The sequence below is a fragment of the Mesoplodon densirostris genome, chromosome 14 (assembly GCF_025265405.1).
Source record: "Mesoplodon densirostris isolate mMesDen1 chromosome 14, mMesDen1 primary haplotype, whole genome shotgun sequence".
NCBI lineage: Eukaryota > Metazoa > Chordata > Mammalia > Artiodactyla > Ziphiidae > Mesoplodon > Mesoplodon densirostris.
Window position 1 is genome coordinate 51,030,498 of NC_082674.1, and position 24,112 is coordinate 51,054,609.

The following is a 24,112-nucleotide window of genomic DNA, read 5'->3' on the forward strand; positions in this document are numbered from 1 at the left end:
CACTCTCTGTAGTAAAAGAAAACCAGCCCTCCTCTGGCGGAACCTGTCTGGGATGGTTTCGTGCAGTAGACTCAGGCCCCAGAGATCACCCTCCTGCCTCCACAGGCTGCAGACCCCTGGGTCGAGCACTTGCTTCTGGGCACTTTCCTTTCCTTCTGCCCTCTTCCATTTCCATGCCACTGTGTCTCCCACACCAGCCCTGCCCTTTACCACAGCGGTCCCCAACCTTTTTGGCACCAGGGACCGATTTCGTGGAAGACAATTTTTCCATGGACTCGGGGGTGGGGGGATGGTTTCGGGATGATTCAAGTGCATTACGTTTATTGTGCACTTTATTTCGATTACTGTTACATAGTAATATATAATGCAATACTTATACAACTCACCATAATGCTGACAGGGGGCAGAGCTCAGGCGGTAATGCGAGCGATGGGGAGCAGCTGTTAATACAGATGAAGCTTCGCTGGCCTGCCGCTCACTTCCTGCTGTGTAGCCCAGTTCCTAACAGGCCACGGACCAGGGACTGGGGAACCCTGCTTTACCCTGTGCTTTCTCTGCTTGCCTTGCCTCCTCTTTTACTTCTTCTTATTTTGTTGTTGTTGTTTGTTGTTGTTGTTGTTTTATATTTGGGTTTTGTTTGCCTGCTTTTTTTAAAGTTTTTCTTTATTGTGGTAAAATATATATAACATAATATTTAATCTTTATCATTTTAACCACGTGTAAGTGTACAATGCAGCAGCATTAACTACATTTACAATTCTGTGGACCCTTCACCACCATCCATCTCCAGAATTTGTTCATCATCTCCAATCTAAACTCTGTGCCCATTAAACAACTCCCCTCTCCCCTCCCCACAGCCCTTGGTAACTTGTATTCTGCTTTCTGTCTCTATGATGTTGCCTGTTGTAGGTACCTCATATAAGCGGAATCATACAACGCTTGTCCTTCTGTAACTGCCTTGTTTCACTAAGCATAATGTTTTCAAGGTCCATCCACACTATAGCCTGTGTCAAAATTTCATTTCTTTCTATGGCTGAACAGTAGTCTATTGTGTGTACATAACACATTTTGTTTATCAATTCATCTCCTGATGGACACTTGGGTCGTTTCCACTTTTTAGCCATGATGAGTAATACTGCTATGAACATGGATGTACAGATATCTGTTTGAGTCCCTGCTTTCAATTCTTTTGGATATATACAGAGGAGTAGAATTGCTGGACCAAATCATAGCTACCTAGCACTGATGAGATGCTTCCAAAGTTTGTTCCAGGAGAGGACACTGAACCAACTTATTGCCTTGGAGGGAGGAAGAAGCAAAGCAGAGAACTTGAACTCATCAGAGAAACAGTGGTCTACAGATCGCTCTTTATGCCATCCTCACATGGTACTGAAACGTCTACCCTGGGACCTGACTTGACTTCTAACTAGCTGTGTGATCAAACAGCTCTGAGCCTCAGTTTTCCAGTCCATGAAATGGAGGTAACAGCATGTGTCCTGCTTGTAACATATTACAGGGCTACTGTGAGCATCAAATGAGAGAATGCTTGTGAACTGTTTTGTAGGCCAATAGTTACACAAATGCAGTGGTAACAGTAATAAGAAAATGACTGGGAATCTAAACAGAATTACAGACCTTCATGAACTACTTGTGCCTCCTCCAAAAACCTGGGGCTGCTTCCCCAGCAATTCGCTGCTATCATTTAAACATTTCTCTCAGGTGCTCAGCAATCATTCCTTCTGATCCCACACGGCAGAGTCAAGCACCTAGGGCTCTCCTTTCCAAAGGAAGCACCTGGAGAGATGGATCCTCAAAGACCAAACAGGAAACTGAGGCTAGAGCCTGGATCTGAACTATCGGAAAATCACGAGCATTTTAATCTGTACATTTGAAAGCATTCATTAACGATCCCATCCCCACGCCTTCGTCAATCCCCTGCGCATCTGAAAGCACTTAGATCAATCTGATGGTGTAATCTGAACTGTGAGAGCCTCATGAAAATTATCCTCTTTGATTTTAAAAAATAGAAGAAAAAAATAAGGTACTCACTCCAGAGACCTGGATGCACGTGGGCTGTCCTGTTGATAACACATTGAGTAAAATCCATCCTGGAAGAGTAAATTATCCCGCTGAAGGTCTTGCTGGCCCTTCCAAAGGGCCACTTACATCTGGGCATCTCTACAGCGAATTATGTGCAGGCACTGTGCTTGCTCCAGGGAAAGGTGCAACTGTGGGACAGGGACAAGTGGAGAGATAAGACATTTAAATGTAATGCTCCAATTAATAAAGCCCTAGGAGACAAACTCCTGGTATATGAAATAACCTGGGTTTAAAAACAAAAAAACAAAACCATCATTGAATAATGCAAAGTTGTGCTGTGCCTTTGCAGCTGCAAGACTAAAATACTTCCTTAGATGCTTCCACTCCTCTTGCTCAGGGTGAAGTAAACTGGGCCCCACTCACAGCTAAGAGTGGAGTCTTCAAATTTCATGTTCTGCACCCAGCCCTCTTCTCTGTTTTAGTTGAGTTTAGTTGAGTCTGTCGACCCAGCCAAACCAAGACAGGCCCATCTCTTTACCTGTCCAGACTTGAGGATTGATTGGCTGGTTATTCTTTTTTTTTTTTTTTTTTAAATATATTTATTTACTTATTTATTGGCTGTGTTGGGTCTTCGTTGCTGCACGCGGTCTTTCTCTAGTTGTGGCAAGCGAGGGCTACTCTTCGTTGTGGCGCGCAGGCTTCTCATTGCAGTGGCTTCTCTTGCTGTGGAGCATGGGCCCTAGGCGCGCGAGCTTCAGTAGTTGTGGCTCATGGGCTCTAGAGCTCAGGCTCAGTAGTTGTGGCGCATGGGCTTAGTTGCTCCGTGGCATGTGGGATGTGGGGTCTTCCCGGACCAGAGCTCGAACCCATGCCCCTGCATTGGCAGGTGGATTCTTAACCACTGAACCACCAGGGAAGTCCCGGCTGGTTATTCTTCAACTCATTCACACTTAAGTGTTACCTCAACCCAGACTTTGCAGTGTAAGCATTTTCTCTCCTAATTGTGTTATGAAAGGATTTTCATCTTATTAAAGGAATTTCAGGCATCGGCAAGTTAGTGGGAGCAGAGTTAGCCCAAGAAGCCCCTAAAATCATTGAAAGCTTACCTGGCCAGCCTTGGGGTCAGCAAGTTTAATCATCTAAGGTGGCCTGGGGGTTCCCTGTCCTCCACCCATTGCCTCGCCTCCCTGTCTCCCTAACTTCTGCTCTCAAGGAGGCTGCTGACAGCATATTTCTGGAGAGGGCTAGGCAGGGGCAAACCACCCTTATGTCCAAAGCTTCTTCTAGAGCTTCAGCCAACACTCTCAGAGCAAATGTATCCCCTCAACAGACCCTCCGTTCCCCCACGGGCTGGACGCCCGTTCCATCTCCAGCCAACATCAAGGTGACCTCAATGGTATCTAAGGTAGTATTTAACAGTGTGTCATGCTTGTGCCCTGACAACCTCCAATTTATCCCTATGCTTTCTATGATATTTTTTCCTTCTAATCACATAGATTTGACTCTTCCAGCCCCCCCCCACACACACACAAATAAATGTTTGGAGGAACCTTTCTTCATTATACAAACCCTAAATGGTAGATGCAAAATGAGGGGCTCATGCAATAGGTCGGAGCATGGGGTTGACCATACTTCTCAAAAGTTAATGCAGGGGCTTCCCTGGTGGCGCAGTGGTTGGGGGTCCGCCTGCCAATGCAGGGGACGCGGGTGCGTGGCCCGGTCCGGGAGGATCCCACATGCCGCGGAGCGGCTGGGCCCGTGAGCCATGGCCGCTGAGCCTGCGCGTCCGGAGCCTGTGCTCCACAACGGGAGAGGCCACAGCAGTGAGAGGCCCGTGTACCGCAAAAAAAAAAAAAAAAAAAAAAAAAGTTAATGCAAAACACAACTCAGTATCTCTGGGGAGGATCTGTAGGTTGTGTATTTCTAATGGACTCCCAGGTGATGCCCAGTCTCTGTGACAGCACTTTGATCCACTGATGGCACTTTGAGTCTTGAGGGGAGAGATCCCTTCCTGAAGAGCCCCCAGGTGAGGAAGGTGGTAAGAGGAGGGGAGAGCTGAGGACCAGTTTTCCCGTCTATTGATACCCACAGGAATGGCCACCTGGGAGATGCGGGGTACAACTTCACAATGTCAGCTTGAGAGGGAAGCATAATTCACCGCCTGGGTGGGGGGGGCGGGGGCGGCTGGAAGCAGTGGCAGGAAGTCCAAGAACACCCTGCAGCCTGTTTGTGCCACCCGAGGAAAGAGGAACTGACCTGTTTCTCACGGGGAAGTACATCTTCTCTGCTCCAAACCACAGGCTCACAACCATGCTATCGTGAGTGAAGTTCCTGCGATGACCACTGGGCGTGGGCCTGCCTCTTCTGGCCCCCACCCACAGAAGCTCCCTCCCTACTGGCTTGGCTAGCCCATTCCACCGCCCTGCTGAGAACCCGGGCTCCCCACCCAGGAGCGCAGCCCCACTTGCCTTCCCATGCCAGTGTTGTACCTCTAAGCCCAAGCCAGGAAAGAAAGCTATGTACAGTGACACTTAAATTACATCCTCACAATTCTCTCTCAGTCTTGGCTTGCCCTGTGCTTCTTTATCACTTTTTTTTTTTTAATAGCTAAAGTTACTCGCCCTCCTTTTAAGTAGATTGTGCAAAAGGCATAGGCCAACTTCTGATATACTCCCACAAGCAAAATTAAATACCAGTAACATGTGTTTTAGTGAATCGGGTCCCTCAATTTGCATCTTATAATAAGGATGTTATCATACTGGTTTATGTCTCAGCTCTTTAGTTTTTATCTCTCTGGGGCTAGCTTCCCCCTCATGAGTTCAATATAAGTCTATGAACTAATGCAAGTTTTAAAATGCTTTTCTTCTGTGTTAACATTAACACCCTTATGAGAGAAAGGGTTTTGCTCCCCAAAGTGTACAGAATGTTTGCATTCACTGGAGGATGGGACGGGATATTAGCCTCAGTGACATCCATGGCTGCTCTTAAGTGGAAGGAGTTGAGTCAGTAATCCGGTCTGCCCCTGCAAAAAAGCCTTTTCACCTCTTTGCACTGAGACATAATCTCTGGTGTGTTCATTCCCTTACATTTAGATTAATTATAAAACATTGTCACCAGAATATTAAAGTAATGTTTAATACACAGAAGGGAATAAGGTATTCTGGAAAATGCATAATTTCTCTATGATGATTTTACAAGTTGCGTGCAATATGATCTTTTGATTGCCAGCTATAGAAATATTGTGACTAAGCTTTCACTAGCTTTTTATTTTTGCAACCATCCTGTCATAGCACTTTGAAAACTGTAAGCTTGGCCCATCAAAAAAAAAAAAAAAAAAAAAAAAAACAAACTAAGGGTGCCCATGCTAGAGAGTTCTCTCGGCTTGGTTCCTAAAGTGTGTGGTGAAAGGGGAGGGTTTGCAGTGTACAGGGGCAACTTTCGCTTCACCAGTGCTAACATAGTTGGGGGGAGTGAGGGAGTGACCCCCACCCTCTGTATGAGCCCAACACACACACACACACACACACACTCACACACCACATGCTCTCTGTGTCCCTGGAAGGTGTCAACATTCCTAAATGGAAATCTTAAGTCCTCTCGCTTGCTTCAGACTTTACAAGCTCTACTGCAGCCACACACCCAGAAGGCAAGGTCTGAATCAACACAGAGCGACAGCAAGTGGAATGTTCCTTGCCGGCAGTGGTTGAAATGGGACCGACACTCCCCGGGGGGACTGCTCCTGGGGACTGGATACCTCAGCCATCTCCCTCTAGGTCACTGGGCTCCACGTCCTGGGCTGTGTTGGTTAACAACCAAATATGGTTACCAGCGGAGGGCTCCTGTCCTTCGAGGTCTCACTTCTGGTCTCTGCAGGTGAAACTTTTCTGCTTCATCATATTTTTTTAAAATAATAATGATAGCAGGAGGAACATTCCAGCCTCCACTCCCTCACGTGAGCCCTCACCGTGCAAGTCAGTGTCCCCATTCCTCTGTCACACCACCCAGAACGCTGGTAGAATTCTTTGAGCTTTTTAAAGCAGGAATGAATTTTTAATATGTGTTCTATTTATCCGTGCCACCTAACGGCAATACGCCCAACACCTGTCATCTTGCTTCCGTTCTCTTCAAGGCTTCCTAAGACTTTCTGACCCCCACCCTCTGCTCTTCAAAAATATACTGGATGTATATATGAAAAACTAAGCCCTCTCACCCCAAAAAGCTCAGAGTCTGGAGGCTTAATTACCTCTCGATTTGCAGCACAGAGGCCCCTTGGGTCAGAATTAAATGTGATTTCCAGTAGGAGACGGGATAGGTTTACTCCACTCCTGCCCATCCCACATCTGTTCTGTAAACACAATGACTCCTTAGGCCTGGAAAGGATAAACCAAGCTTCTCTAGCCCAGGTTTGTCGCCTTGACGTTTAACTCCAGAAGAAGAAAGGTGGAAGCCCAGAGCAAATACAATTTCTGAAGATAAGACTCTAGAAACCTGGGCGTGATGAATATCAAAGATCAAAGCCCGGGGCTTCCCTGGTGGAGCAGTGGTTGAGAGTCCGCCTGCCGATGCAGGGGACACGGGTTCGTGCCCCGGTCCGGGAAGATCCCACATGCCGCGGAGCAGCTGGGCCCGTGAGCCATGGCCGCTGAGCCAGCACGTCCGGAGCCTGTGCTCCGCAACGGGAGAGGCCACAGCAGTGAGAGGCCCGTGTACCGCAAAAAAAAAAAAAAAATCAAAGCCCAATAATGTCCTTGAGATCATCATAGTCATTACAGACAAGGGGTGCTTTCCTGTCTGGCTGTGTGTGGACAGGCAGCACACACAAGATATGAATATGCATATGTTGTAAACAGGTGTATACATAAGGAATTAGAGGCGAAACTGTACATATGTACATGCTTCCTGTACAGACACCGTAATTCTGACTCCCAGGGAAAATGGAAAGAGCGATTATATGCAAACTATTACATTAAACAGTTGTTTGGCCCCTTGTGTTTCCTAACCAAGTATACATATCATTTTGCTGAGGCGCGGACATGGAAGAGGGGAGACCTAGCTGGAGAAGGGAGATTCGTCCTCTGCTCCACAGGCTGCATCTCGCAGAGGCCTTACTTTCCTCCCTCTCCCCCATCAAGGTCTGTAGGGAACACTTAACTTTTTCAGTTACACTTTATTTCAGTGGGAGGGGAGATATAGGCCATACTGGTAATATCAAAATGTTTTCACACCTCAGGGGAATGTTTCCATGTGTTTTGAACCCTTTGGGAATCTCCTGGCCATTCACTTAGCATGTATTTACATCCTGACGATCCTCCTGAGGGGTGGGTCCAGGGCTGGGGCTTCCTGCTGTGGACAGGTCACAGGAGTGGGAAGGGGGTTCTGGGAGAAACTCAAGGGTGAAAGGGAGAATTTGGAAGCCAGTGCCAAAAAGTATTCTTTATGTGCCTTAAATGTCCTGATTCATGACACCAGACAGTCATAGACCAGTCTTGCTTCCAGAAGGAACAGATAGGCAGGGGACATGAGGCATGGAAGGATACCAGATTATATGACTGCAAAACAAAAATACAAAGGTCTCTGTTTTTGAAATGTAAACTCCAAGAGAGTGAAGCCCCAGCCTGCTCAGCCTTACTTTATACAGAGAACATTTCTCTGATTCTGGGTAAACATGCTTGCTTACTTCTAATTCATGCCTTCATTATGAAATTCATCTAATTTTGTGGCCAAATGACAATAAAATCATATTATTACAGGATATAGCATGTATCAACAAGCATGCTGCAAAGAAAAAAGCAACATAATATAACTTTTAAAAGGAGTCAAGAGGATTAAAAAATCTGTAAATCTTCCCCCCTGAAAAGGAAAATCCTTGGAGCCTACTCTTGTAGCTTTCTATTCTTTTTCGAGTTGAGTTTATCATTGTGCTTGAGACGATGGTAAAGTACTAAATGCTTCATGAGACATGATGTTTTCCCTTTGTATTATAAACATGGTCCATCTCTAGGAACTAACTGACCTGCTTGAGCCTCAAGGTCTTCATCTTTAGGCTCTTCATTGGGTGGGCTTCTAGCAGCAGTCAACATATAAGGAAGACCTTTTGTGGGCTTCCACAGACAGTCTGGAACAGGTCTAGACTAAGGCAAGGGGGGAATTTAGATATACCATTGAACAATGTGGTCATTGTCTGCTTGACTGTGATGAGGATGACTACATAATTTGACCCAAATACTATACTCATAGCAGAGCCCTTCCTCTAGGAAATTGCCAGCACTTTCAAGGATCACTTCTTACTGGTCTCTTGGTCTCCTTTGCATTCACCGTCAATCCATTCCATACCCTGCCACACTCTTCTTAAACCTTTTCTATGGACATGATTTTGAAAACCTTTTTATTGACTATAATACAACCCCCTTAAGCCTGTCATTAAGGGTGCTCCATAAAATGGCTCCAAATTAGTTTCCAACCTTACTTTCCATGATTTTCATAGACAACCCTTCTCTTCCTGCCTTACTGGTCTAGCCATTGCCCTCCAAGCACCACAGCACTGCCTTGAATTGGTTTGCCTCATCCTTTCTCTTTATCATCTCAATCCCAGCCTGCCTTTGACGACCAACTAAAAGCCCAACATCTTTGTGGGTCCCAGAGGCATTGTCTTCCTTCATATGCCTACGGTTCATGTCTCTCACTTCTGAATTAATCATATTGCACCTTTTAATTGTTTTTTGTTTTGGGGTTTTTAAAAAATAAAATTTATTTATTTATTTTTAAATTTTTGGCTGTGTTGGGTCTTCATTGCTGCATGTGGGCTTTCTCTAGTTGCGGTGAGCAGGGGCTGCTCTTCATTGTGGTGCACGGGCTTCTCATTGTGGTGGCTTCTCTTGTTGTGGAGCACGGGCTCTAGACGCACAGTCTTCAGTAGTTGTGGCACGTGGGCTCAGTAGTTGTGTCTCGTGGGCTCGTGGGCACAGGCTCAGTATTTGTGGCACACAGGCTTTGTTGCTCCATGGCATGTGGGATACTCTTGGACCAGGGTTCGAACCTGTGTCCCCTGCATTGGCAGGCAGATTTTTAACCACTGCACCACCAGGAAAGTCCCTGCACCTTTTAATTGTTAATTATCTGCTTGTATGTTTATAGTCTTTATCCCCTGCATTAGGGCCAATCATAATCCTTTTGAAAACAGGAGTGGGGTCTTACAGTTTTTATAGTTGCCCAAAGTACATAGAACACCACCTTGCACATTGTAGGTAGAGAAAACAAACTTGGCTTATGTTGACGTTCTGAGAAAGATCACAGGACCGCACATAGAGAAGTAACGATTTCTTTGTCATGTTCCTTTTATATTGAATTAGAGGCAGGTAATCAGTTACAGATCAGCTTAGAGGGTTGAATACATGGACTTATCCCCTGTATAGGTCACTTACCTTTGATCACAGTACAAGAATTTTGTTTCTATTACTACCATCCTTCTAAATTATTTGCTGTTATTTTTTCCCAATAAGACTGGGCCAGATGAAGAAACATCAATGTATACTTATCTCCACCATCTGAAAACAACTTTTAAGTGTGCATCCTACTGATAAGGTATAAAGAATAACATTCCCATTCATTTGGGAGCTCTGAAACCCCTTGCCTGGGACTGCTGTCTAGGCTGGCAAAGTGAATTATATATTAGCATTTTAAAAGGCCCACTGTTCTCACCACATCAGCTTAACTAAGACTAGTTATTTAAGAAGATTCTAATTAATTTAATTCTCCACTGGTGGCCATTTCTGACGGGCAGTGACTGTGTCTTTTACTTCTTTGCATCCCTTCCCCAGCACTTAGCTCTGTAGGTTGCTTATAGCAGGGACTTAATAAATATTTGTTGATTGAACAAGTGAATGAGCCTTACTGCAGATGCACAAGTGAATTCCTCAGATACGCCTGACAAAATCAAACTGGTCCTCCCAGCACCAAGGACGGACAGAAATGCAATCACCATGGGAAATACTGACACTGGCCTTGCTCAGTAGTTAACAGAACCAGAACCCATTAAGCAAAGCCACTTTGAGTATGCTTCGTAATCAGTTTAACTAGCACTGTTGTCATTTTTTTCATATGATACCCCCCAACTTTGGCATACATATGGTGACAAAACTGTAAAATGAGATCCTGGAGGTCAGTAGGTAGAGGATAAGAGTGAAGATTCCTAAGTCATATCACAGTGGCAGGACCAATTGTATACCCTTGGACAGATCACTTTAGTCTCTCTAAGCTTCAGTAAAATGGAAATAATGATAGTATCTACCCCACACGATGATAATGAAGAAGAAATAAGAACTTGAATGGAAAAGTCTTATTGTTGTACCTAGAACATAGTAAATTCTCAATAAACATTATCTGATATTATTATTTCTACTTTAACCTATATTTTGCTCTTTACCAAGCTCCGGGCAGTCTGCAAGCTGAGGATGAGAAGAGTTAGGTTTTCAGTCAGAGGTCACAGTTTGGACATGGCCAGGCCCTCAATCCCCAGGCAGCAGAAGATGTGTGGTACTTAGTGACCCTTGGTGAGATGCACAAGGCCTGTGGGAGAGGGGTAGAGAGGGACCTCCAACCCTAAGGTGCACCAAAGTGATAAAATTCACCCTGACCATTGCAAATGCAACCATTTCCAAAATTGGGGCATTTTAAAAACATGATGACAGCTTTAGATTTCAAACAAAAATCACTGCAGCTTTTTTTTCTGTGACATAAACTTGTAAAGGAAATGGGTCTACTAACCTAAAGCAAAGGAAAAACCACTCTTAAGATGGACCCCAACCCCACTTCCCCCCAGTCATCAAGACTGGTTGTCAGTACCCCCATCCTACGTAGAGTCCAGAGCCTTCAGATGGTTTGTACTGTGTGACTGTTCTGTGCTGCTCTTTGATAAGAGGTAGGAAGCAATGTGTGTCTTTCCTTTTTCGGAGGGACAAATGCGCCTTGAAAGGAGTTAAGCACAGAGAGAGGACAACAGGTGGGTGAGCAAGATGAAGATAAAGCCAGGATTACAACCCAGAGCTGTCAGCTCAGAGACCAGGCACATTCACCAGCCTGGACCAAAAACACCAGGAGTCCATCCCTGGCCCATCAGCCTGTCCGAGGGAAAAGAACATGTACTCTCAGAGAAGCCAAAAAATAAAAAGGACTCCACAAATAAGGCAAAGTAGCCACCAGCAAATCCACACAAAGGGGACCCCTTTAAAAGAAAATCTCTCGTGTTCCTGAGTTCCGAACTTTGGGCCAGTTTCCGAAGAGGAGTATTTGCATTTTCGTTTTTCCGCTTAGCGTGCTGAAGCCAGCTACAGGTAAAAAGTCAGGCACTCTGAAATAGGGCATGAGAAACACTTCACAAATCTTAGCACCAAAGGGAGAAAATCTTCATGCACCTCTCCGTAGGTTTGCTTTCTGTGTGTCGGAGAAGAGGGAAAAATCAGCAGGGAGAGAGGAGCAGAAGGAACAGTAGAAGTTCCCTGTTTGCATTACCGTTTCAGGAAATTCAGGGAACTATCAGCAGGGAAAAAAATCAGGCAAGTTACTTCCTCTCAGACCATCCTCAACAGGGATATTTGATTTGATGTTGCTCTCTTAGGCTTCCTGCTGTCCTGCTCCTATTTCAGGGATAACTTTGCCTGTGCAGGCTCGAAACAGCTGCTGCACACAGCAACTGCAGCGCTATCGGGCCCCCGAAACATTCAAAGTCAACCCATGTCCATTCGAAGAAGGAAATGTGAATCAAAGGATGGTTGGCAAGAAAAGAAATGGCGGCAGAAGAGCTGAACAGAGCAGAATTTGTACATCTCTAAACAGAGCCAGGAACCCCTGACCAAAGGGGAAAATGACTAAGATTTCACCTTGTGCAGAAAAAGACTGTACAGCCTAAATAGCATAGTAAGTGGAATAATCCTCACAACCCAGCGTCGTATACCACTTCAGTCAATCTTCCCTTTAGTTCATTGTTATTTCACCGTCTCTGAACTCAAAATTAAATACCCCTAGTAACAGGATTCAGGTCATGCCATTGGCTATTTGAATTCTCTAACAGGATGTGATGAGGCCTCGAAATGCAAATTAAGTGGGTGTCTCCCTTAAATCCTGCCTAGAGAATGGAACAGATTGTGAGATCTATTTAAGACATTTGAGATGAATTTGGTTTGGTGAGTAGCTCTTTTTTATGCCCTTTTAACTTTAAATGCTGTCTCCCAGCAATTCTTGATTCCTAAAATTCATTTCTACCATCAGAGGGGTGGATTAAAAGAGGAACCTTTCTAGGTAGTGACCTAAATGTGCCCTGTCATCAGGATGCCGCTTAGAAACCCTTGAAATATGGGACACGCTTACATATTCCCCACTAGGACTGGCACCAAAACAAGCTTTTGATTTCATTCTTAAGTTCTTCTGTAATGCACACTTTTTCTGCCATTCCTGCTTCTGAATTTAGTAGGTCACAAGGGAGAGATTTGACGTTTGAATTCCTTTGCACAGGAGCTGGAGGCTTGGGTTCCAATTCTGGCTCAGCCACTAACTGTGTGGTTTCAAGCTTGGCTCTCACTTTTTTCAAGTTGTGTGATCTTAGGTCCTTCACTTAATCTTTGGGCCTCTGTTGCCCTGATCTGTAAAATGAATGATTGCTGTGGTTCCTTTCAAGTTTTAGCCTATCCTTGTCCTAACTAATTTCTAGAATCACTAGGAAAATTGATTCTATCATGTCCGTAAAAGTACTCTATAAACCTTAAGTGTTTCCTGGGAGCATTTTTTAAAATATAAAGCAAGGGGAAGGGTAACGGGATTTAACAATAGGTATCTTAATTTACACTAAGATAGGAAGGAAAAGAATTACTGCTTCTGGATTTTGCTGGAATTGAAACGTTCTTTAGCTTAATGTAACCCTGGAAAAGTGCAAACTGAAAAGCGCTGTCTCTGCTAGGAAGTCAGAGAAAAGCAACATATCATTATTGTTTCCCTGTTGATTAAGAACTCAGGATGGGGCTTCCCTGGTGGCGCAGTGGTTGAGAGTCCGCCTGCCGATGCAGGGGATACGGGTTCGTGCCCCGGTCTGGGAAGATCCCACATGCCGCGGAGAGGCTGGGCCCGTGAGCCATGGCCGCTGGGCCTGTGCGTCTGGAGCCTGTGCTCCGCAATGGGGGAGGCCACAACACTGAGAGGCCCGCGTACAGCAAAAAAAAAAAAAAAAAAAAAAAAAAAGAACTCAGGATGGATCCTTAAAGGAGGAACGTGTGCTTGCAGCACACCTTTTTTTCTGAACTTCCAACTGAATTCCATATTGACTTTACAACCAATATGCATATTCCTCAAATCTCTTCCCTCACACTACAACCAAAAAGGAGCCAAAGCTATGTGGCCTGTAAGAAGAGAAACAGCACCTGCAAAATACTTCCATTCTGATCCTCTCTACCACTCCTTTCTGGGGACCCTGCTTTATAAAATAAGAATTCTTCATAGGAATAAACATTAACCCTGAGAAAAAATATGTTAATAGGAATGATCACCTTCAACATTAACTTCACTGCCTAGCCCTCAAAAAAAGAAAATTATGTCAGCACACACAAAACTTGAAAGATATTTCTTACCACTCGATAGGTTTGGCTCTAATACAAATACTCTGGAAAACTCCAAGCAAAAATGCCTAGGAGACATTCTACCGAGGTTTGGGGTGCTCAGTTAGACCTCAGTAGGATCCAAGTTTTCTCTCCTTCCCTAAGATTTTTCTTTACCACCAGTTTTGATACAATCATTTATTTCTCCAGCACCACCAGTATTCAAAAGGCCAGGTGCTGGGTGCTGTAGGAGCTACTGAGTCTCTGCCATCATGGACCCAGAGAGCTAACAGATCTTTTTGTTTAGTGTGACAATCTGGACAGACCACAAAATTAATGTTCATAGACATTAATTGGGAGGGTAAGAACAATGTCCCATACTTGGTCCCTACCACCCCGAGAACCCGGAACCCTGTCCTCTAATCCGTGCTCGGTGCATGCTGGGCAGCCAATTAATCTCTCTGCAATTTGAAGTTTCACTCTCGGGAGAGGGCACAGTGAGGACCCCAATCAGATTTGTCAGTCCCTTCTGCTGCTTCCACCATTCACAGAGAAACATGACCTTGACATATCACACGGGGAGATGTCTTCCCAAATCATCAATCTTGCGTGGGTTTTCAAAAGTTCTAGCCCTCGCCTAACACCATCATTTCATAATGAATTTTTATTTTCTTTCAGCTAAAAAAGATATGGGGGAAGCTATGTGGGGTTTGGGGTTTTTTTTTGTTTGTTTGTTTTAACGAGGGATCTTTCTTCTCCAAACGGGGGAAGAAGAAAAAGATATCCTTTACCCACTCTCCCTCCTCCCCCCAACCCTCCCCCTGCCAAGCCCACTTCTAGAGATATCCATTTATTTACAAACTGACTCCAAAAAGAAATAAGAGGTGGAGGTAGAAACACAGACCAGAAATGAAACTGTAGTGAACACCAGGGCTGAAGGTGTCCCCAAATCTAGGCTTGTTAGTTCTGTGTCAGTTGGGTCTCCCTTTTGAAGCAGAGTCACTCTTTCTAGGTAATGGCAAGGAGCTTAGCATGTTCCGCGAGGCTGCTGTCACAGAATCCCTAATAGTCTTAGGTTTCAGTAACACAGAGGCAGAGCATGGGACAGGGAGTGTTCCTTTAAGAAATAACCCTTGTCTGGAGGTCCCATCTCACCTAGATGAGAGGAACTCTCAAAAACTCATCCAGGCCACCTAGTTAAGCAGGGTTATTTATTTGTCATGGAAAAGCCACTGGGGGAAAGGAGATGATGGCAAGGAGGGCTGCTTGCTCCAAACTCCCTCCGGCAGTGTGCACAGCTGTTGGTAGGAAGAGACACTTCTGAGTGCTTTACCAGGGGACATCCTGGATCTCTGTGTGTGAGCCATACATGTGTGTGTTTGCGAACATTTATGGCTTGTGTGCTAACAGGGGGAGAGACAATCCCCTTGACCAGTCACAGAGTTCAGTGGAATTCACTGGATGAGACATCAGAACATCTGGCTTCTCTGCTCTCCTTCTCGTGGACGTGGCCCTGGGCAAGCCGTTAACTCTGGTGAGCCTCAGTCTCCCCATCCACAAAGTGGAAGCTGTGAGATCTGTCCCAACGAGGATCAGATGAAATAATGCACATGAAAGCACTGTGTAACGTATAAGGCAGCACACATCTGTGAGGAGTCATTATTTATGATGAGTAAGCAGGAAAGAATCCAGATGCCAATTATTTTTCTGTCTTCTCACCAGGCTAGGTAATCTAGCCAGAGGGTGACTGGGAAAGATTTTCCCCACTTACGTTCACAGCCAATATGTAAATCTATAATACACAGGTGTCTGAGTTCTATTATTTATTTATAAACCTATTTTAATATGCTATATTGTTTCTAGTTCTCTTCTGGATGTGCAGGCAATAGAAAACACCAAACTTAGAAAAGTTTTTTGCAAATTAACTGGACCAGAAGGAATTTTTATCACTCCTTTGTAGACCTAACATTTGTGTCACTAATTTCTAAGGAATGGGGCACTATTACGATTACAATAGCGTGTTCTGATGTGGACCTCTTTCCTCCTATCATTTTTTTCCCCTTATAAACCTGCCCCAAATTTCCTGATGTGAGTAATAAAGAAGCTTTATGTTTGTTTGTTTGTCTGCATTAAGATATATTTGCTGAAATTTGGGGAACCTAAAATTAGAATATTTAATAAACAACTACTGATATTCATCACCTTCTTTGGGATTTACCACTAATCCAGGGACATTAGCTTTCCTGAGCTAAATTAAAAGACAAATTCAAATCCTGCATGGTAGCCACCAAAAGCATATATTTGAAAAACAGAATTCAGCATGCCATATTATGCATTATTTAATGGTATGCAAATTATGTCAAGACAGTTAGGAAAACCACACTTTGGCGTTAATAAACAGCAACACTATTACTACATTAATTATGATATTGCTATGATTTATTCCCAAGTTTTGCATTTTGATTCTCCTTGAAAATTTATGCCATCTGATAAGCAGTAACCTATTTCCCCTCCTACACCTCCTACCCATTCCTCAAATCTGTTCCTCCTTCCCACCCGATGGGTGTCTGCAAAAACGGGTACAGAAATACAGGCTTAAGCGGCTGCATTGTCTTATAAGCATTAATAATTAAAGAACAAGCAAACACCACCTAAAGCTCCAACATTTATTGTGTCAATGTTAAGCACACTTTTTAAAAGACAACATAGAATGTATAGAAACAAGGGGTCTGGGGGACTCATGCTCATTTCCACAATACGGGGAATTAGGTTGGCTGGTCTCAGAAGGGCCAGGACGGCACTCAGGACAGTGATGGTCCATGGGCCCTCAATATGGGACTGATTCACTGTTCCAATGTGGGTCTGTTTTTTTGTTTTTACTTTTTATTAAAAAATATAAATAAAATGGCACTGCAGGCCCGGGCAGGAAGGACACTGCAGGACTCTGTCTTCGCACAACGGCTTCTTGGAGGCTACTGTCAGAAAACATCACAAACTAGCAGGATGACAGACCACGCAGATGTCGGCTGGGCGGCACGCGTCCACCCCGCCCCTGGGGGTTCAAATTTTCTCAGAACTTAAGGGCTCTCGAGCTTCCATCCGAAAACTGCCACACATCTTGAGCTCTCTGGGTACTACGCCGAACGGGGGTGTGTGAAGAACCTAGAAAGAGGTTGGAGACAGAGGAGGGGGAAAAAAAAGTACAGGTGTGACTTGGCCCAGTCATTTTCTGTTCTCTAACTAGCTTTTTAAAATTACAACTTAAATCAAGCACAGGTTGAGCCACCGGCATCTTAAACATGACTTCAAACTCAATCTCCCCAACCTCCCCCAAATCTCTGACCTCTGAGTGCCTTCCCCGTCCCTCCCTCCCCGCCTTCCCCCAAAGGACCCAGACCCCCTCCCCGATCACAGGACAGTCCTAATAAGCTGGGGACACACCTGGAAGGAAACACTTTCCCTTATGACTGAGAAAACTGAGTAGGAAACAGTCCTTTGGTTGAGGAGAACAGGGGAAGGAGGAGGGAGGGGGACATTTCCTTAAAATAATAATAAAATTATAAAGAAACAAAAAAATCAAAATTGATGTAAAAGCAGCACAACGAAAACATGAAATGTCATCAAGTTCAACGTCAAAGCAGCCAACGATTTACAAGAGGCGAACAAATCTCTGAAGAGGAAACCAGAACTCAAAATAGTTGCTCCCAAATGGCACCAAAAACTGCCTGTAGTTTCTTTCAAACATGCAGTTTTCTTTCCTTTTTTTTTCTTTTTTGTAAGGGGACAAGGCAGTGGTGAAGGGAAGAAGGGAGTGGTTATTTTCCTCCAGGGTTCCTCCCTTGCTTTGTACATTGACTCGAAGCAGCAGAACTGGGAGTCCGGATGTGCCGAGGAAGAGGGCTACGACTGTGGCATTCCAGGCCTCGTTGCCATGGCGACCCGAAGCAGGGGCCTGGGGCCTCCTCTCCCCTGACTTGGCGCCGCAGGAGGCCCAGGGTCTGGAGCTCAGCTGCTTTCTCGAATCCCCCCCCTGAGCAGTGGAGACCTGGGCTGAGGGGCCTGCTGTGTCCAGGTGGGCTCTTGGGAATTCCATTCCCAGCCCAGCCCTAAGTCACTGTCGTTGAGGCCCCTTTCGCTGATACCCCCCATCAAACCCCTTTGTCAGACCTGCTACCAATATTTAAAATCCTAACAGACAAAGTATAGCTAGCATGGGCATGTACCACATCCACTGTTATTTAAAAGCACAGCCCCCCTATGGGTTTGGGGGTCCTGCTTTAAAGGACAGACTTTGGGGAAAAGGCTTAATTTGCCTTTTCTGCCATCTCATAAAGACCTGATAAATGCTCCCTTTATCACTTTACAGAAAGGGAAAACAGTATTGGGATCAACCATTGAGTTGCCTTCAGCCAAGTTTAGGTTCTTGAGTACAATGGACCCACGTGAACTGTATTGGTCTCCTTTCCCATGTGAAAGGGAGGAATTGATCACATCCCATGATCAGGAATGACACTGGGAAATAGAGAGAGAGAGAGAAATAGGCCCATCCCCTTCAAGGCTGATTCACTGGCCATGTGTTTTACTAAATGAAACAGTGGGCTAATGGGATAACAAGGTGACAGCAAGCAAAAGAACAGACCCACCAACCCATGTCTACAATTTGTAGCTAAAGCAACCTTGGAATAAATGTACATAATCCCAGCTCCATCTATGTGTTCTGATGTCCATGTCTCTAAAAATGGGTTCATTTATTGTTAATTGGGAAAGCTGCAGGGCCTTAGGAGACACTTAGAAAAATTTGCTAAATGGCTAATGCCTTTTAAAAGTTAACAGCCTTTTATAAAACATTTTTCCAAGCAGGTTTAAAGAACACTGCCAATCCCATCCTCATACCAGCAAAAGTCCCACAATTTTTTTTTTTTAAATGGGAAGTAGTCTGAAAAAAAAGAGTATAGGATGTGTACATTCTTGAACACACCAGGCCCAGGGACAATGGAGTAACAGAATCATAATGAAGAACACACGACTACAACACAGTCATAAGAAATCATGTTTGTGTGTATGGAGCCGGGGAGGGGTTTAAAAAACGAAAACACTTATTTCCTCCCTCACTCTCTGAGAGTAAAGTGTCTGAAGCAGGACAGAATGGGGCCTGAGGCTTCTCAACTCCTTTCCAGGAAGGCCTGAAATATCCCAGTACCTTTTAACAAATTGTTAGTGTCTGTGAATAAACCAGCTCATTTCCTTATTTCTCCAAATGAAATGATATCTAGCCCCTGCCGCCACTTCCTTTCAAGTCCTCACTTCAAGCATTATGAATATATACAGTATGAACTTATTGCATATACAAAAATGGTATTTAAATAAACAGTTCTATCACAGAATGCCCTGGGAAAAACTCAGCTACCTCACACTTCCTGCCATTGCTGGTACAAACGAAGACCCAAGTGTTCACCTCACTTCTTAGCAACTTTTAAAATACGTTCGTCTCACTCTTTTTGAAGGTCCTAAGCAGAGAGAGGAGAGTTATTGGTTTCAGGATGAAGGTAGTACATCTACTGGAGAGTGTCTGGGTTAAAATCTGTGAGAAACAGTATTTACTGTATTCCTGTTTATTAAATTGTTCTCAAAATGAACATAAGAAGGAACATGTTAAGCTTTAGGAGTTCAAGTATGTAGAGAACATTGCATTCAACACGTCAGGGGTGTCACATAAACTTAAGTTGAGAATTTTGAAATGTGTTCATGTCCTTAGTAGTTCCTCGTTTTAAAGCTTTATCATGAATTCATCCTACTGTTGGAAATGTTTTTTGTTATTTTATATTAAGATTTTTAATTTCAGGGTTCCAGACACAAGATGTCATTTATAAGTTATATTCTTGTTGCCTAGGTTTTCAGGCTTCTATTGTTCATGCAGCTTCAGAAATAATATTTTATAAGAGGGCTTCAATAAGTCAGGAGACTGAGAACCCTGAAGAACCTGTCTCCCAATAAATTTATTTAACTTTGGGACCATGTAAATCAAACATAATCTGTGATTTATCACCAGATGCTTGCACCCTCCTCATTCCCCATTTAAGACATTTGAGCATACAAGCATACAGTATCCACCATTAATTCTGTCTGTCAGGATGCAAAACCTAATTACACTAAGAGCATCATATACTGAGAAATTTAAATGAATACTGTATATAAAACCTGCACAGCTGTACTCATAGCTCCTAATAAAAGAGTAATAGGAATACACAGCGGTTTTATGGACATTTAATATGGTGGAGCAGAAGTCACCATGTCTGAAACTGGCATGGCACTTGAAGAATATTTCTATCTGTCTTGAACAGCATTCTGGATTCCCTTGTGAAGTCAAACTCATCTAAAACACATATATCACCCCTCACTTCACTGTCAATTATCAAGTTCTGCAAGTAGCCCCTCATTCCATCCCAGCTCCTGTACCATTTATGCTCTCCCAAATCATCTCTTACCGGATTCCTCTCTGCCTCCACTCTCTGCTTCCCACCCAAACAGACTTTTAAAAAATACACTTACTTTCTCTATATTTTAGAAAGATAAAACAATTCTTGCCTCAGATAAAAGGCATTCTGTGAAAAGGCCACCTCACAAGGCACCAGGGCATAAGAACTGAGCAACAGAAATGCTACCACAAGACAACAGAACGGTTTTTGTTTTGTTTTTTACAAAAAGAAGAACAATGTCGTATCCATTCACCTACACTGGGAACAGGGAGACAGTGTCACAGAGGTATGTGTTTTAATAAAGCAAATAGATGCTGCAACATGCAGTATTTGTAAAACTGACAACACAAATTTCTAAGGAGGGGTTTTTAAAACAGACCTAACTTGCTTTTCAAAGACATTGCTTCATTTTATAAATCTGTTGGTTGGCCAAAAGGTAATTGAAGGGTATTCCCACCCTCACTTGCTATCAACCAGGAAGACCCTATAAAAACAGCTACAACATCTGTCCCAACTAGGGTCCCTAGGATCTCAGAATCACAAAGCAAACCACCATACATCTCAGGAAATTAGTGGCTGATTCCACAGATTTGGCCAAAGCTGGCTAAACTCCTAGTTACTGCTTGCTTGCTTTCTTTCCCCCCACCACCTCTCTTTTACCTGATGCTTTTGTTTCTGGATTTTTAGATTTGAGGGGTGGGATTATTTTTGGTATGAGGAAAGACTCTTATGTGGAAACAAAAGAGCTGATTAAAAAAAACAACTTTTTTACATTATGTTCTAAGATAGGGCATGATGGGAGAATAGAAAAGAACTTTTAGACAACAAGAACACAAAAAAATCCAAAGGGAATAAAGGTTTAAGATGCCATTATCAGGAAGTTTTTCATTTATATCTGAATGGATTACTGCTAAGAGATGGAGGGGAAGTTTTTAACATCATACTGAAAACACTTTCCATTTCTTGAAAATTATTCTAGAATTATAAAGCCTAAACTATTTCCATGGCTTGAGATATGTCTATTTTAATATAGTAAGTATTTTATGTTCCTTTAGGGTATAATACACGCATCAAAATGCCCATAGAAATAATCTTGAAAAAGACTGACTGGCCTTCTCTTAAAACCTGTTATTTTCTTGAAAGTAATTTACAGAGTGTGTCAAATGAGGACACAAGAAGCTTACATTGTGTACTTTAATTTTTTTATTTTTTTCAATAAAGGGACAAAATGGGTGTATGAACAGGTTAATGCAGACAACTGCCAAAAAAACACAGACAGTGGTTTTTCCAATAGAACTTAACAAAGACCAGAAACAAATACAATAAAAAGCCAGGTTGTAATGACCTTTGGTCATCCAAATAAAAAAAAAAAATAAAAACAAAGAAAAATAAAAGATCAAATTAAGTGCCTCTGTTTTGAACAGGGCACATAAGCAATAATAAATAGTGACTCCCATAGTAAAAGATAAAATTTCAAGTTACGACAAACAGCTTTCATTACAGGAATAGAAAAGGCCAATAACAAAATATTCTGCATTGCCATTTACAAAAAAGTATTGACTAAAGCGGGCTTTCTCTTTAATATGCTTTGCATATGAAATTCTTTCCAATCTAAATATAAAGCACCATTTAGTTTTTGGCAATGAAAAAAACTGCAAAACATTGGTTTTTTTTTTTTCCTTTTTTTTTTTCTTTCTTTCTTTTACTGCATATGAAGGTAAGATGCTGGAATGTAGGGTGATAGAAGGAAAGGGACAAAAAGCACACTACATAACAAACCAACGTTATTAGCTTGCAGTACTGCATACAGCATGGCAGCAGGAAAAAGGAACAAAAAAGGATATGTACAACCCCTATGACAGCCATCCGTGTGACATTCTAGCAGGCTCCCCCAAACCGCCATTATATGGCTTCTCATCTGTACAATGTCACACTTTTTTGTTTCTCTTTTTTTTTTTTGAAGCATACAAATAATTTGCACTATATTATCCTGCCAAATTAAAAAAATATACTGTGGCAGCCTGTCTTTTTTTTTCCACTACCAAAAAAGGTACATTGATACCTTTTAAGAGAACAAGCAACAGTTAAAAATACAAGCTTCAATATAAATACTATAGTGCCTAACACTAGATGAACATTTAATTCAAATACCATTCTAGAAATACAGAAAAAAGACCATAAATGTGTTTTAGCATAGGAATCAACATGAGTGTGCATTTTCCTATATTTAAGTACTATATAATCTTAAACCTTTCCCCAATGTATGTTTTTTTTTTTACAACCTGAAGAGCGGTGTGTATCCAAGGCATAGAATTTCCACTACCATTTTTAAATGGATAACAAGTCTTGTAACACCACCAAGACAATGGAACCCTAAAATGCAGTTCCCCCCTAAACATAATGAAGTGTTTTTTTAAAAAATTCTTTTTTTCTTAACATTTATATTTAAAAAAGTTTTGTACAAAAAAATCCTTGCACTGTAGAAGCGAAAGCAATCATTCATTTCTATGTTAAGTGTATTCTGTTTTCCATTCACAGCGCTTGCAATGTTGAGTCCAAGTAAGTAAGCTCATTAGTCAAGTAAATGGCGGGCAAAGTTTTTTTTTTAGTTTTTTTTTTAAACGCTCATCAATGAGATTGTGTTCAAATTATTTTTTTCAGCATTCTTGCAACTTTTCCCTTAAGTATAGACCTGTAAACTGGGAAAATTGTACAGTGCACTTAATTGTCCTATCTGAGCAGGTTTATTTTATACTCAACCTCTGTATCTCTGATTAGAGAAAAGATACAGATATTACAGGCAGAGTCAAGTGCTATTTGAACACCAACTGGGGCAGATGCTAGCTTAATAAAAAAGAAAAACTTAAAAAAATAAAATAAAAACAATGAATCCTCTTTCATGTTAACACAAATAGCACACAGTGTATGGAAAAGAAATGAAGTACAAATTTTAGGGAGCACAGACATATATACTGCTACTCTTAAAATTCTTTCTCTTCTTTTTTAAGAATGTCACATTTAAACGCAGGTCTTAAGAATTCATAGTTAATCATCATTGTATCAATATTAGCTTATACACCTGTTCTAGTTTAAAATGGCAAATAGTACCACATTGTGCTAATAAATCACATATTTTTTTCCTCTGTTACCCTCTGTCAAACCTTATTGTCAGTCTGTTCTTTTTAACATGCTATTCGAGGTCTTAAAGTTTATCGTTTGATTGTCCATTTGACAACCAAGTAGATCTGGATCTATTTCTTCTGGTGCCAGAATTTTTTTCAAAAGACATTATTTAAAACAAGTTATCTTCATTAAATGAATTCCTTACTAATGTATTTAATCGTGTTCCAGAGCTTTTGCACGTTGCACATTCAATTTAATCATCATTTAAAAAAAATAAAACTTTGGGCAAAAGAGCCCATTTCTTTTAAGCTCTCATCAGGAGCAAAATAGCTTTTATACTGGTATAATCAGTTTTGCTTACAAGATTAAACGAAAGGGAAAATGATGATTAACTAGGACATAATGGGTCATATTTTTAGGTAGCCATTGTTGTGAGAAATACAATATAGAATTATACTCTAGGTCCTAAGGTTTATTACCTCACCCAATGCTGAATTAAGCTACAAGTTTATAACAAGTAGAAAGAACCATCAATGTGGTTTTAATAGATCCAAGGCACTCATATTTTAAAACCAAATGATAGAATAAACTTATTTTGTTTTTCTGTTAATTTGTCAATTCAAGGCCTTTCCTTCATCTCCAATTGATATATTTAACCCTTTAGAGACAGACATTTAGCTTGTAGAGATTTGCTTTCAGTGCCATCTACTCTGTCTATAGAGGGTTAATCCAAAGACTGTTTTCCCTCCTCATGTTATAAAAGAAAACTGTACATGATATGTATTACAGAATGTATGCAGCATGGTCTTTTTCTCTCTCTCTCTCTTTTTCTCTCAGAACGGAACTGGAAACAGCAACATGTTTTCTCAGCAACGAATCGGGGACAATTTAAAA

The 24,112-nt window shown here is 42.3% G+C and overlaps 1 protein-coding gene across 7 annotated transcripts in view; it reads right to left on the minus strand.

Moving 5' to 3' along the window:
* Positions 1 to 16,679: 16,679 nt before the first annotated feature.
* The window catches only part of BCL11A (BCL11 transcription factor A), a 97,113-nt gene continuing 89,680 nt past the window's right edge, over positions 16,680 to 24,112 (minus strand). For 4 of the 7 annotated variants that reach the window (XM_060117242.1, XM_060117237.1, XM_060117241.1 and 1 more), the window contains one exon: positions 16,680 to 16,781. In XM_060117242.1, coding sequence (XP_059973225.1) covers positions 16,680 to 16,781 — 102 coding nt within the window. The remainder of the gene's footprint in view (positions 16,782 to 24,112) is intronic. The other 3 variants (XM_060117235.1, XM_060117238.1, XM_060117240.1) reach the window with 1 other exon arrangement.